Source organism: Rhinichthys klamathensis, unplaced genomic scaffold (genome assembly GCF_029890125.1).
Source record: "Rhinichthys klamathensis goyatoka isolate OS25496 unplaced genomic scaffold, OSU_Roscu_1.1 h1tg000216l_1, whole genome shotgun sequence".
Classification (NCBI taxonomy): domain Eukaryota; kingdom Metazoa; phylum Chordata; class Actinopteri; order Cypriniformes; family Leuciscidae; genus Rhinichthys; species Rhinichthys klamathensis.
Window position 1 is genome coordinate 538,644 of NW_026606741.1, and position 15,200 is coordinate 553,843.

General features: G+C 41.7%; 1 protein-coding gene across 1 annotated transcript; it reads left to right on the plus strand.

Moving 5' to 3' along the window:
- The first annotated feature begins 7,352 nt into the window (after nucleotides 1–7,352).
- On the plus strand, nucleotides 7,353–14,276 carry LOC130097292 (zinc finger protein 239-like). Its single transcript, XM_056264091.1, has 2 exons — nucleotides 7,353–7,537; nucleotides 13,457–14,276. The coding sequence occupies exons 1-2, from the start codon at nucleotides 7,353–7,355 to the stop codon at nucleotides 14,232–14,234; spliced, it is 963 nt and encodes a 320-aa protein (XP_056120066.1). The 3' UTR covers nucleotides 14,235–14,276.
- Nucleotides 14,277–15,200: the final 924 nt, after the last annotated feature.

The window sequence follows — 15,200 nt, forward strand, 5'->3', positions numbered from 1 at the left end:
AGCCGGAGTCGGGGCCAGTGCCTGTGCCTGTCCCAGAGCCGGAGCCGGAGTCGGGGCCAGTGCCTGTGCCTGTCCCAGAGCCGGAGCCGGAGTCGGGGCCAGTGCCTGTGCCTGTCTCAGAGCCGGAGTCGGGGCCAGTGCCTGTGCCTGTCTCAGAGCCGGAGCCGGAGTCGGGGCCAGTGCCTGTGCCTGTCCCAGAGCCGGAGTCGGGGCCAGTGCCTGTGCCTGTCCCAGAGCCGGAGCCGGAGTCGGGGCCAGTGCCTGTGCCTGTCCCAGAGCCGGAGCCGGAGTCGGGGCCAGTGCCTGTGCCTGTCTCAGAGCCGGAGTCGGGGCCAGTGCCTGTGCCTGTCTCAGAGCCGGAGCCGGAGTCGGGGCCAGTGCCTGTGCCTGTCCCAGAGCCGGAGCCGGAGTCGGGGCCAGTGCCTGTGCCTGTCCCAGAGCCGGAGCCGGAGTCGGGGCCAGTGCCTGTGCCTGTCCCAGAGCCGGAGCCGGAGTCGGGGCCAGCGTCTGTCCCAGAGCCGGAGCCGGAGTCGGGGCCAGCGTCTGTCCCAGAGCCGGAGCCGGAGTCGGGGCCAGCGTCTGTCCCAGAGCCGGAGCCGGAGTCGGGGCCAGTGTCTGTCCCAGAGCCGGAGCCGGAGTCGGGGCCAGTGCCTGTCCCAGAGCCAATAGAAGTCTAGAGTGTTACAGCTGAGCTGACGAAAGTATCCTGTACCGAGAAGAATCCTTACCTTCCTACTTACCGTCTGAGTCTGGAAGTCTGCAGCATCGCTGGTAAAGTAAGCTTTTAAAGCACTGTCTCACTACTGTGCACTGACGAAAGTATTCTGTACTGAGAAGAATCCTTACCTCCCTGCTTACTGTCTAAGTCTGGAAGTCTGCCGCATCGCTGGTGAAGTAAGCTTTTAAACCACTGTGCACTGACGAAAGTATTCTGTACTGAGAAGAATCTTTGCCTTTCTACTTACCGTCTCAGTCTAGAAGTCTGCAGCATCGCTGGTGAATTGAGTCCTGAAAGGAGCCATATTAAGGGGGAAGTCGTCGCTAGGGCGAAATTGGGACGTTTTGATCAGCATCCACCGCAGCTGAAGAGGACCTAGAGGGAACTGAGGCTTATCACGTTGATGCTCATTGTGTTCAATAAAGATTGTTATTCCTTTGAAATTACCTCTGGTCTCGTCATCTGTCTGTTGCATGCCTGTGGGGTCGGCTCCTCACGGTGGTGTCTCGGTCAGGGGCGGCTGGTCATCCGGGCCCGCACCGGTGACAAATATTTAAAATTTTCTTCCGGGGGAGCATGCCCCCGGAACCCCCTAGTAATATCCTTCTAACCTATTTAACCCCAGACACGTTTTCATGAATGGAAGTAAATGCCTCGTTATATTTATGACCAAGCAGCACTCGCAATAGTCTAATAGAAAGGACAAGTGGATTTGCAACGGTCGCTTTGTCACGCCCGATGTACAGAGTTTCTCGCTGTGTGGAACGGTAAGACGCGACAAGACACAGTGTTGGTATTGAAAAAAAACAGCGAGGAATCGATTCCAAAAATTCCGGAATCAAACAGCCCTACATATAACAACTGAGCATGTGACCAGAATGAACGAGTTCACAGTAACGTTCAACAGGAAGTAATACAGTACGTTCAGTTCACGTTCGCCCAAAATATGAACGAGTTCATCAACTATCGATCAATGGGTCTCATTCATGAAATATTCGTAAATATACAAGTAAATATGAGAGTGATTTGCATGTAAAGAGACCTTCCCGAAAACTCACCTCCTGATTCACAAATACTTCGTAAACGTCAGATGTGATAGTGAAATGTGTGTGTGTGTGTGTATTTGTGTTAATGAATTCCAATCAGTCGTAAATGGCAGGGCCGGCCCGTGGCATAGGCTGTATAGGCAAATGCTAAGGGCGCCACCACTCAATGGGGCCGCCAAAATGAGTGAACGAGTAATTTTTTTTTTTTATAAATTTTTTTTTTTTTACTAATACTATTTTAAAACCATTAATTCGAAATACTACAAAATAAAGCAAAACAACTTCACAAAAACGTAACTAAGTCCCCCGACTCCAGTCCGGCGCATCAATCTTCCCCCGCCCAGCGAGTGCTTGAAGTGCGCCAGAAACAGAGCGCGCGATCAGTTTACTGTTGGTCATTTGTTGTGTAGCGTCGCCCCTCGCCGCATCCAATGTAGACAGCATTGCTTTCGTTTGAGGGTGCTTAACACACTCAAGCACTGCCCGGGCCTGGCAGCTCGCGCCAGGTCTAGACACGGTGAAAGTTTCCTCATTGTGACGGATGGCCGAATTTTCATGACACATTTAAATTAGCATTATAGCCTGCGATAGATACAGTGCCAAAAAGAAGAGGACACAACAAGGGGATAAAGACAGAGGTAAAGTGATGTAATGAATGAACAGTTTATCTAATTGCATAGTAGTAAGATACTATAATTTAATGGCAGTTATTTTTACCTTATAACTTTATGCTAACAGTAGTTCTGAGTTCTTCAGAGCCCCCAGACAATGCGATTTGTAACAATCATGTCAGTCTTATTTAGACACATTTACTATCACTTTTAGTATTTAATGTTTTACTTTACAGTTGTGCAGGTTTAAGGGGGATATATGGCTTTTTTTTTTCTTTTTTTGCCAAAATTATTAACAATATTTGTAGGCTACAGGTTTATTATGTTTTATGTAAAATTCACATTAAAGACATTTCGCAGTTTCATTCATGTTGAAAACACGAACCGTGCCATAATTTAGTGGAAGATTGCTGCCATCAATTCCCAAACAAACACTTTTGCTAGTGCTTAATGAATAGTTTGCGCATGAATGACATTTGGACGATGACATCACTGTTTTATCCAGAGCGGCTATATATAAATTAGATAAATTAATATTTTTTTACAACAAAATAAACCGTCACTGAACATACTTAAGCTTGATTATGAGACTATTTTCTTCTAGATCTGCTGTACAGGAGAAGCAAACTTTGTTGCATTATTTTCCTGTTATCACTGTAAAGCTGCCTTGAAATAATCTGTATTGTAGGCTAAAAAGCGCTATATAAAAATAAAGGGGACTTGACTTGAATGCTAGATGTAATTGTCACGGGCCGGACAAACGACCACCACTCCGGAGGAGCTAACACCAGAGAACACCACAAGGCCGGACACAAAGTAAAGTAAGTAATTTGTCTTTATTATATCTTAAAACGTAAGTAAAAAGGGCATCAGCCTGGAGGCTAAAACTTGTTCCACTCTTTCAGTCAACCGTGGGACTCAAACTGCTCAACGCCCATGGGTCCTCGGTCGGGTGACTTTCTCTGTCCCCCCAGGACAGCAATGGCAGAATGCAGCGGCGGACGGCAGGCTTCCTCTGTTCATAGAACAACAATGGTGAGTACAGAATCCAGCAGTTAATAACTGAGTCTCCTTTTACCACAGGACAGCAATGGCAGAATGCAGCGGCGGACGACAGGCTTCCTCTGTTCATAGAACAACAATGGTGAATACAGAATCCAGCAGTTAATATTATTTCCTGACGCATCACCAGGCTAGACGATCCCGGACAAAGGTTTCAGAGTGCTGGTAGCATTTAATCTCCCCAAACTCGTGCATGCATCAAAACCACTGTAAATCTTCACACGTGCTCAGTTCAATCTTCAGACACTGCAATGACACACCACTTCACAGTGAAAAGTGTACCTTCACTCCACCTCGTCGGGGCCGGCCAATCCACCATCGTGATCTTCAGAAGCGGGACATCAACGTGCATATCCAACAATGCTTTCACTCGTTTCGTCCTCGATCTCACTCATGCCTAGTGATGTTACGTCTGACACCGATGCTCCGAAGCTTGCTTCAAACTCGAACGGTCCTTGCAATGAACCACTGCTTCGGAGCTTGTATCATTACGTCATTAGTCACGTGAAAATGACGTCTGAAGCAAACACACTGCTTCACTCCTGTAGTGAACCACCTGACTGCTTTGACAGCCCAATCCAGTGTTGACAGGTTTGAAACCTGGCGGCTGTATTTCTTATAAAAGTGAAGCCAAACCATGGCAACACCGTGGGTTGTAGTAGTCGGTGTTTGGATTGGTGTTATTGTTGAGGAGAGTGGATTGAGTTTATGGTTTACTAGGCCACCCACAAAGCAATATATCCTCATTTATACCAGCTTTCTAAACTGTTTTTGTGTACTGCATCATCTGTTCCATGCGAGAGGATATTCTCTAAAGCTGGTGAAATTGTTTAAAAAAAAAGAAATCGCCTTTCACCAAAGACTGTGGAGAAAATAATATTTCTGAATAAAAACCATACCATTTAATGAACACTTTGTATAAGCCTTCTGTATGATGTAGCCTACCTAAAGCACACCTTCTGACACATTTTATTATTATTAATTTGAGAACATATGAACAGTGTTACATAAAAATATGCATCAAAGACAGAAACTTCAAAAACTCTCTGCTACATTATACAAGCACAACCAGTTACACAAGCACATCCTTTTCAACATACAAAAATAACAGTCAGTTAACAAGTTATAGAGTTCTGCTTCCCACAGCTAAACAAGATAAAGCTTTTTCACACATGATAGGCTACTGCCCTGCTAAAAAAAACTATAGACACCATTACAGAAATTCTATTGGATTTAATGGTTTTCATGGGAATTTTATTGGTTATAATGGAAATTATAGCGGTGTCTGTGGGTCTCTACTGATTATGTGTTGGGTTCTATTGGTGGGGGCATTAAATCCTAATGGAATATGTGCCAAACATACTACAAAAATAATTCTGTAGTGGTTTAAATGGTAAAAGCCAGTTTAATAGAAACCATTAGAATTTCTGTGATGGTTTCCAACTTTTTTTAAGCTGGTCTGATCTTCTGTCCTTGTCTAAAGAAATAATTACACACACACACACACACACATCATGTTTTATTATCAAGGTGAACACATGAAATTCATCAGTGTCTGTAAACTTCACCTACATAAATGAGTTTCACAGCACTAACACTGTTTCAGCTTTGATCGCCTCGGTAAACACGTCATAAACGGGGCGTTAACATAAGCCTACTGGCATTTTATGGTTGTCAGCTTTGTTGCATTACATTTACTTCACCAGGAGATGGTGCTGCAATTTCTATCTGAATGAAGCTTCGAGTAATGAACCATTTTCGACACAATTGTATCGGAAAGCAATAATGCTTCGAAACGCTTCATTTGGCCATCACTACTCATGCCCGCACTTTATCCTTCCCATCTCGGCCACCGTTGCTGCCCCACGCCTGGATCGCGACCGCTCTCGTCTAGCCTCTTCAAGCCGCCGCTTTTAAATCCCCCGTTGGAGACACGCGCTCCAATGGCTGCTTGATTACCCGCTGCAGCTGCCGCTTGTCAACACCATAGATATCTATATAAAGGCTAGATGTCTTACGGCGGAGTCACTTCCGGCATCACCGTTCGGCCATCTTGTCACAGGCAGGCTCTGATGTAAAGTGAGTGATCAGCGTGAACACAAATCCTCTTATCTCGCTGAAATCTTGACGGATTTACAAACGGTTTGGTTTCTTATTAACGTTATTAATGTGGGTATAATACTAGCCTATATAATGGATGTTAACATAAATAATACATAATTATCCATAAGTGTTCAGTGTCATAACTACGTCTCTGACGTTTATAACGAACCAACCCGTTTGAAAATCGGTAGAAAATTGAGCAAGTTATGGTTATTTAAAAAGTACATGCACCATAAACACAATGTTACGAGTGAGCGAGCAGCCTGTGACAAGATGGCCGCCAGGTGCTGATGTCCACCACCATTGGCCAACAGCGCGGACGAGACATCTAGCCTTTATATAGATATCTATGGTCAACACAACCGGCCTGGAGTCGCACCGGAAGTCTCCCCCAAGGGAACCATGCGCCGAATTTTTTGTTCCGCCTTCGTCACCCGGTGACATAATGCTCTTGCTATATATATATATATATATATATATATATATATATATATATATTGACTAAATAATCACCAACACAATGATGGGGTGAAATGGGCTGTAATGCATGGGGCACCAGGTAAAATCTTGCCTAGGGCAGCAAATTGGTCAGGGCCGGCCCTGGTAAATGGGACGCGCGTGCACGCTCATTCTCTATTACCATAAATCCCGCCCATTAAATCCGACTGACAACTATATATGGGCATCATATTATGACACCAAACGAAGGATTTTAACATGTCTTCTCAAAAGCGAATGAAAAAGAAAAATTTCTCAGATGCAGAAATCGAAGTTTTATTATCAGAAGTTCATTCAAAACACCACGACTGCGTCCCAATTCGCCTACTTATACTACGCCCTAAAAGTATGTACTCTTTTTGTGAAGAAAAAGTACATACTTTTCAGTGTGTAGCAAAAGAGTAGGCAAGCTTTGGGACATACTACTTCGTCATCTTTAACGGACAGCTCAATCCCGAGCATCCTGTCACCGTAAACTGCCCTGTCAATCATCTCGTCACAGTTAAAATCCTCCATTCAATCTAATTTAATTTCTTACTGTTTCGGAGAGAAATGTTGTAGCACATTCAACTGCCAGTCGTGAGTCTTTCATGCCGAGACTCTCCTCATGTGTTTGCAATTTGAATGTAATGATGCATTTAAAAGTTAATGGCTAAACGCTTTACAAAAGTTCACAATGCTGCTGCAGATGCAATATAATGTAGACAATATTGAATAAATACATTTTCGTCAGGTTAGATACTGATAATTAATCACTCTAACCCCTTTATCTAAACCACTCTACATAACCGCCGGACTCGCGCGCGTTCTCCATGTCTGTAGTTTTTAAACACTTTTCACTCGTGTTTGTAGTTCTAACCGAATCCTCGTCCAACGCGCGATGGGTTGTGGGCAATATCAGCCGTTAGAGTGTGCAACGATCTGCACTTCGGATTCTGACCGGATATAGTAGACCATCCGGGTCTCTTTGGGACACATCCGGGTCTCTTACTCCGTTGCTCCGGCGAATTACTTCATTAATCCTTGTTTTTCTGCTTTACCACGCATTTATAAGCAAGCACTTTCTATTTTTATATCATGTGAACTTATCCACGAAACTATTCCTTATAAAAAACAATTAGATTGCTTTGATATCGCTACTTATATCCAACCTTTCGATTCTCGGCTACTAGCCTTTAGCCCGCTAACATTTCACGCGTGGCCTCGGCCGTCTAATATTACACCCTTTCACTGAAAGGACACGGGTTATATTTGACATTGCAGTCCTAAATTAGTACTGATAGTTGTAGTATCACTTACAGCTCATTTGTTATAATGGCGAACATATCGGATGCGTGTCTAACTTTACCTCTGAGTGCAGGTGAGGACACTTTCGAGCTATTCTCGGTGAATCTGGAGCTGGAATCCGTGGAGAAACAGATCCGTGGTCTGCTGGAAAAGCAAGCCGAGCTGTTGGATCGGCGATCAGCACTTGAAGCAGCACGCGCCGATGCTCACAAGTTAGTGGTTAGTAACTCTTTAACTCCGAGTTCGTCTACTCCGTGTGTTTCTCTGTCCAGAAGGACGCGATCATCTCGGGCTTCATTTACTCCGGCACCGACACAACACAATGGACCATGGATCACGCAGCGGAAGACGCGAGCCAGGACCAGAGCTACTCCTCCGCCCCTCCCGGTCTTCGAGATCTCCACTCGGAACCGCTTCTCCCCTCTTCGCGAGTCGAAACGCGACGACGCCGTGATCATCGGCACGTCCATGGTCCGCCATGTCCGTGCAACCTCAGGTAAAGGTAAGGTGCGCTCTCACTGCTTTCCTGGTGCTCGTGTTCTTGATATCGCTGCACAGGTTCCCGAAATCCTGACCGGGGACGAGCGCGTCGGAGCTGTGGTGCTGCATGCGGGAGGGAGCGACGTCAGGCTGCGGCAGACGGAGGTTCTGAAGAGGGACTACATGAGCCTGATCGAGGCGGTACGCAACACAGCGCCTGAGGCAACGATCATCGTGTCTGGACCGCTTCCCACGTACCGACAAGGACAGGAAAGGTTCAGTAGACTATTTGCACTAAATGAATGGTTAATGTCACTGTGTAATGAACAGAAACTGCTCTTTGTAAATAATTGGAATCTGTTTTGGGAGCGACCCAGGCTGTACCGTGCTGATGGCCTGCACCCCAGCAGAGCCGGAGCGGCTGTTCTGTCGGATAATATCTCCAAGACGTTACGCACCAGATGACTAATAAGACAAAATCCAAATCACAGTCTTTGCTGTCCAAACTTAATTGATATACGTAGTGAAGAACATTATATAGAAACTGTGTCTATTCCTCGTTTAGTGAAGCCAAACAATAAATCTAGTGCAGGATCTAGCAAAAATCTTATTGTAATTAAACCAGAAAATCTAAATATCAGTGAACAAAAAGAATTTCTAAAGCTAGGTCTTCTAAACATTAGATCGCTCACACCTAAGGCGGTTATTGTAAATGAAATGGTCACAGATAATAATTTCGATATACTTTGCCTTACTGAAACCTGGCTTAAACCAAATGAGTATTTCGGTCTAAATGAGTCTACTCCGCCAAGATACTGTTATAAGCATGAGCCCCGTCTGATCGGTCGTGGCGGCGGTGTTGCAACAATCTATAAAGATATTCTTAATGTTTCTCAGAAAACAGGTCACAGATTTAATTCGTTTGAAGTACTTATGCTAAATGTTACGCTCTTAGATGTAAGAAAGAAATCCATATTATCTCTAGCCTTGGCTACTGTATATAGACCTCCAGGGCCATATGCTGAATTTCTAAAAGAGTTTGCAGACTTTCTCTCGGATCTATTGGTCAATGTCGATAAAGCAATAATTGTTGGAGATTTTAACATACACGTAGACAATAAAAATGATGCGTTAGGGGCTGCGTTTACAGATTTATTAAACTCCTTTGGGGTCAAGCAAAACGTCCGTGGTCCCACTCATCGTCTAAATCATACACTAGATTTAATTATATCATACGGAACCAATCCAACTGATATAGATATTATACCGCAAAGTGATGATGTCACTGATCATTACATGGTAACGTGCATAATACGTACTGCTGAAATATGTCATGTTGCGCCACGTTATAGACCAGGCAGAACAATCCTTCCAATCACTATAGATAGATTCTCAAATAGCTTACCTGATCTATCTCAGCTGCTTAGTGAACCCAAACAAACAGATGAACTAGAGGAAATGACTAGCAGTTTGAGCACCATTTTCACTAGTACATTAGATATTGTTGCACCAATTAGATTAAAAAAGGTTAAAGAGAAAACTAAAGCACCCTGGTACAACAGTGCTACGCATGATATCAAGAGAGAAACTCGTAACCTAGAGCGTAAATGGAAACAAACTAATTTAGAGGTCTTTAGAATCGCGTGGAAAGACAGTATGTCACGTTATAAAAAGGCTCTAAAAACAGCCAGGGCTGAGCACCTCCGCAAACTAATAGAAAATAACCAAAATAATCCAAGGTTCTTATTTAACACCGTGGCTAGACTAACAAATAAACAGACATCACCAGAGCAAAATATACCGTTACAGTTTAGTAGTAATGATTTTATGAATTATTTCAATGAGAAAATAGAAAGCATTCGAAACACAATTGTAAATGTACAATCCTCTATGGTCTCTTATGCTTCAACCTCAATTATGGCCCCTCTAGAACAACTACACCGCTTTGCAACGATAGGACAGGAAGAGCTAAATAAACTTATTATTGCATCTAAACCAACAACATGTTTATTAGATCCAATACCCACTAAACTACTGAAAGAAGTGTTACCTGTAGTGGAAGAGCCTCTTCTCAATATTATTAACTCGTCTTTATTCTTAGGTCATGTTCCAAGAATATTCAAGTTGGCAGTAATAAAACCTCTCATTAAGAAACCGCAATTAGATCCAAATAACCTAGCAAATTACAGACCCATTTCAAATCTTCCATTTATGTCCAAAATACTAGAAAAAGTTGTATCCGCTCAACTGTGCTCTTTTTTGCAAGAAAATGATATCTATGAAAAATTCCAGTCAGGATTCAGACCGCATCATAGTACAGAAACTGCGCTAGTTAAAATTACAAATGATCTACTCTTAGCTTCTGACCAAGGCTGTATCTCAATACTAGTCCTACTTGATCTTAGCGCCGCGTTCGACACTATAGATCATAAAATACTCTTGGATCGACTACAAAACTACACTGGTGTTCAGGGACAGGCATTAAGCTGGTTTAGATCGTACTTATCTGACCGTTATCATTTTGTCTCTTTACACGGGGGAAAATCAAAGTTAACGTCAGTAGACTACGGAGTACCGCAAGGATCGGTGCTAGGCCCTCTGCTATTCTCAATATATATGCTGCCACTTGGTAATATTATAAGAAAACATGGAATTAATTTCCACTGTTATGCTGACGACACTCAATTATATATTTCATCACGACCAGATGAAAACATTACCTCATCTAAATTGACAGAATGTCTCAAAGATATAAAATGCTGGATGACGCGTAATTTCCTGCTATTAAATTCAGATAAAACGGAGGTATTACTTATTGGTCCAAAAAACTACACACAAAACCTCTTACAATACGACTTTAATATAGAAGGATGTCCTGTTACTTTTTCCACTACAGTAAAAGACCTGGGTGTTATACTAGACCGCAACTTGTCTTTCGAAAATCATATTTCATATGTTACAAGAACAGCCTTTTTCCACCTTAGAAACATTGCTAAATTACGTAACATGCTATCTGTTTCTGATGCAGAAAAGTTAGTTCATGCATTCATGACCTCGAGACTAGATTACTGTAATGCTTTATTAGCTGGTTGTCCTGCATCTTCAATAAACAAGCTACAGTTAGTCCAAAATGCAGCCGCTAGAGTTCTTACTAGATCAAGAAAATATGATCATATAACACCGATTTTATCATCTCTGCACTGGTTACCTATTAAGTTCCGTATCAATTACAAAGTACTACTACTGACCTATAAAGCCCTTAATGGTTTAGCTCCTATGTACTTAACGGACCTTCTTTCGCCCTACAATCCACCGCGTTCTCTAAGATCACTAAATTCAAGGCTTCTGGTCATTCCTAGGATATCGAAGTCCACGAAAGGAGGGAGGGCATTCTCGCATTTAGCTCCAAAACTCTGGAATAGCCTTCCCGATACGGTCCGATGCTCTGACTCGCTGACACAGTTTAAAACTAGACTAAAGACGTGTCTCTTTAGTCAAGCATTCACATAATGCTTACCTTTTAGTCCTCTGCTATGCCATACGGAACCGTTTGCCACTGAAACTGCTTAACGCACCAGTGGGGCTCGACAGCCTTATAGACAAACGGGTCGGTCCGTATGGTTGCGGTTGGGTTGCGGAGAGTTTGGGTTGCGGAGAGTTGTGAGATTATGGTTTTCTAACACCTACTCCCGTGTAATGGAAATCATTATGAACATCAGCTATGCTAATTATTTCCCATCTGCCTTTCTGCTGTTATCTCGGGACGCTTGTCCCGAGAAAAATGGCGTTCGTAGGCTCCAGTTTTGTATCCTGCCTCTCACGGGGATTTCGGATGCCCCAATGCCTGTGATGAGAAGACCAACGCCTGTGAAGAGACGACTCAACGCCTGCGAAGAGACGACTCAACGCCGGCGATATGTTATCCCCTTAATATTACATGATTAACTAAATGTATTTTTTCCAGGTACTTTCTGATATGCACTTACTGTAAAGCTTCTTTGAAACCCTATGATTGTTAGCCAGAGGAGAACTGGCCCCTGACTAGCCTGGGTTCTCCCAAGGTTTTTTTCTCCATCCAATCTGATGGAGTTTTGGTTCCTTGCCACTGTCGCCTTGCTTTTGGCTTGCTTAGTTGGGGATATTTAATATTCAACAATATTATTGAACTGTGTTGTACTACTTTCATGTTATCACTGTGAAGCTGCTTTGATGCAATCTGTATTGTGAAAAGCGCTATATAAATAAATGTGACTTGACTTGACTTGACACTCATTTCAACATACTACGATTTGGGACGTAGGCTACTAATTCTATTTTCGAATAGGCCTACTATTTAGGACGGATAGTATGCGAATTGGTACGCAGCACACGTTTTATTTTAAAGCGTAGGTGGCGTATCAGGTCCTAAAAAAAGGAAACTTGGCAGCATATTACAGATGCAGTTAATGGAGTTTCATCTGTTAATCAAACTGTCCAAAAAGTAAAAAGATAAACCGTATGTAATTACTATATATAATATTTTTTCAAAATGCTGTGTAAATATGTACCCGATTAAGGTGAATTAAAATGCAGCCTTAGTTATTAATGAGCAAAACGTTCGGATGTTAAACGCACTATTTACGCGTGGCTGGGAGCAGGTGTAGATTTCTTTCGTATCAACTAACATTTGGAAAATACGAACATTTTAATGAATCCGAAAATTTACACCAGAACCACTTTACACACGATTTACACAAAAATTTGTTCTGCTCGTGTTTCATGAATGAGACCCAGTGAACGCATTCAGGCACACCACTGTGTATATTAGATACCTGATAAGAGCTGTGAAAAATAATCAAATAATCTAGGAATAAATGACATAAATGCACTTAAATCATAATCTTACAGCAGATGTCATTCACATTTTTACTATTAACAAGAGGATCTGATATCTTATAAACAAATGTCTCTTGTTTTCTGATATTAAATCAGGGTTCACTTGAAAATTCACATTTATCCCTCCAGAACTCATTCTAACAACTTAATATGCTTTATTATATTTTTATTTCAGACCAGATGGAGGTCAAAGAGAGAAGACAAGAACTGAAGTTAAAGGTTATGATGCTGTAGTTTGTTTCAGCCTGTTGACACCAATAAAACGATTTAATGTGCCAATTTACAGAAGATCTCAGACATCACCATAATGAATGAGCTGAAAACAGGGAACTTTTGGAGACAAAGAGGTTTTTCAGCTGCTCAGTTAAACATGATGACCCTGTACTTTTTAAATGCAGATTGGATAAAAACACAGTGATCACAGTTCACACCTGCAGTGAAGCCCCTCCCACAACAATTCACCAATAAATACTGGGAATATTCCCATCATCCTACAAGAGAAGGACAAACTCCAGGAGTAGCAGCTGAAATCTGTGTGACTGTTAAAGATGGAGTTTATTAAAGAGGAGATTGAAGACATGAGTGATCCAGAACCATCCAGAATAAAACATGAAGATACTGAGGAACAAATAGGTTGGTGTCCATTCTTGATTCTTCATTGTTGATGCTTTGGTAGATGTGAATTATTAAGCAGTATATGGATGATAGAGAAATGCATCTAAATGATCATAGCAGTTGTCAAACAAATTTTAACTATGTTAACAAGTGAATGACAGAATAACAAGTGAAATATCTGATCTCTGTTGTTTTCTGCTATTAAATAAGGGTTCACTTGAACTGATTCTAACTGTATTTCTGTGTATTTTAGACCAGGTGAGAGTGAAAGAGCAAAGACAAGAACTGAATGAAGTGGAGGAGGAACATCGTAACTTTACAATTCAAAGAACAAAAGCCAAAAAGACACACACCTGCACTCAGTGTGGAAAGAGTTTCACACAGAAAGGACACCTTAACATACACATGAGAATTCACACTGGAGAGAAACCGTATACATGCACTCAGTGTGGAAAGAGTTTTTCTCAAGCATCAGGTCTCAGTGTTCATCTGCGCATTCACTCTGGAGAAAAGCCATTTAACTGTGATCAGTGTGGTAAAGATTTTATTTCATCAGCAAATCTAAAATCACACCTGAAAGTTCATTCAGATGAGAAGCCTTATGTGTGTTCTCACTGTGGAAAGAGTTTTTCACGACCAAACGGTTTTAAACGGCACCAGAAAACACACAGTGAAGTGAGAGATCATGTGTGTTGTGACTGTGAGAAGAGCTTTACTACATCTGGTGATCTGAAACTGCATCAACAAATTCATACTGGAGAAAAACCTTACAAGTGCTCATATTGTGACAAGAGTTTCACTCAGTCTACACACCTGAAATCACACGAGCGAGTTCATACTGGAGAGAAGCCGTACGACTGTACTCAGTGTGAGAAGAGTTTCTCCCACTCATGTAATCTAGTTAGGCATATTAGAAAGCATTGTTCTGTGTCACAGTGAGCAAATGTTTTGTTAGATTCACATAAAGTAAATGTGTAGTTAGTTAACCTGTTAAGCTTCAAGCCCACTTTTGAAAAATCCCCAGAAATGACATACCCAAACTAAAACAGATACAGTTCATGAACCCTTTGCACTAAAAGCACAAGTATGATCTCATTTGAAAGCTGACACTTGGTTGTTTATTGTAAATGTAGAATTAATTATTGTCATAATGAAAAAAACAATTTTAAATAGCTTCAAAGTTTTGTAAAGTTATTAGAAATTTATTTTTATGAAACATCTTCATGAAAATAAAATTGAAGTTGGCCCTGGAGCAATCTAGAAATGCACTGCAGCTAAAGCCACATGTCTGACCATTTTATATTTAAAATCTGAAAATGATAAGTATAAAGCTCTGTATTTAGTTAAATGTTTTTCAAGATCATGTCAAATTACTTTATTTTGATTAGACTCTATTAGCAAACTGATGTTTAGTCATCTTCTGAGTCATCTATTCAGTCTATTGTCTCTATTGTTTTGTGGTGCCCCATTCAGTCTCAGTCTCCCCTGCACACATTTACACCTCTCCAGACTGGTTATTATGGCTCTAAATATGCATTTCTTTTGTCTGCATTATAGCTACTAACGACTGGCTATTCACAAGCTATTCATAAGGTTTCAAACCCTAATTTATTTTATCAAAGTTCTCACTAAATATTTGAAACTGGTATCAAATGCACTGAAACATTTCAGTAAGCATTCCTATTTAGAAAAAAATCATAAAACAATAACTGCTCGTGGCAGGTGCGCCTGGGCTCGCTAGCATGTTAGCTTAGCACACCATCAATACACGACCAATTATGAGATTAAAACTATGTTTGCGCTCCAAACTCACTATATAACGCAAGTCTAGTGTTTTAAATAATCTTCTGTGATCTAACTTGGCTTCAGATTAAAAAAAAATCAGACAGAAAATGTATTATTTAG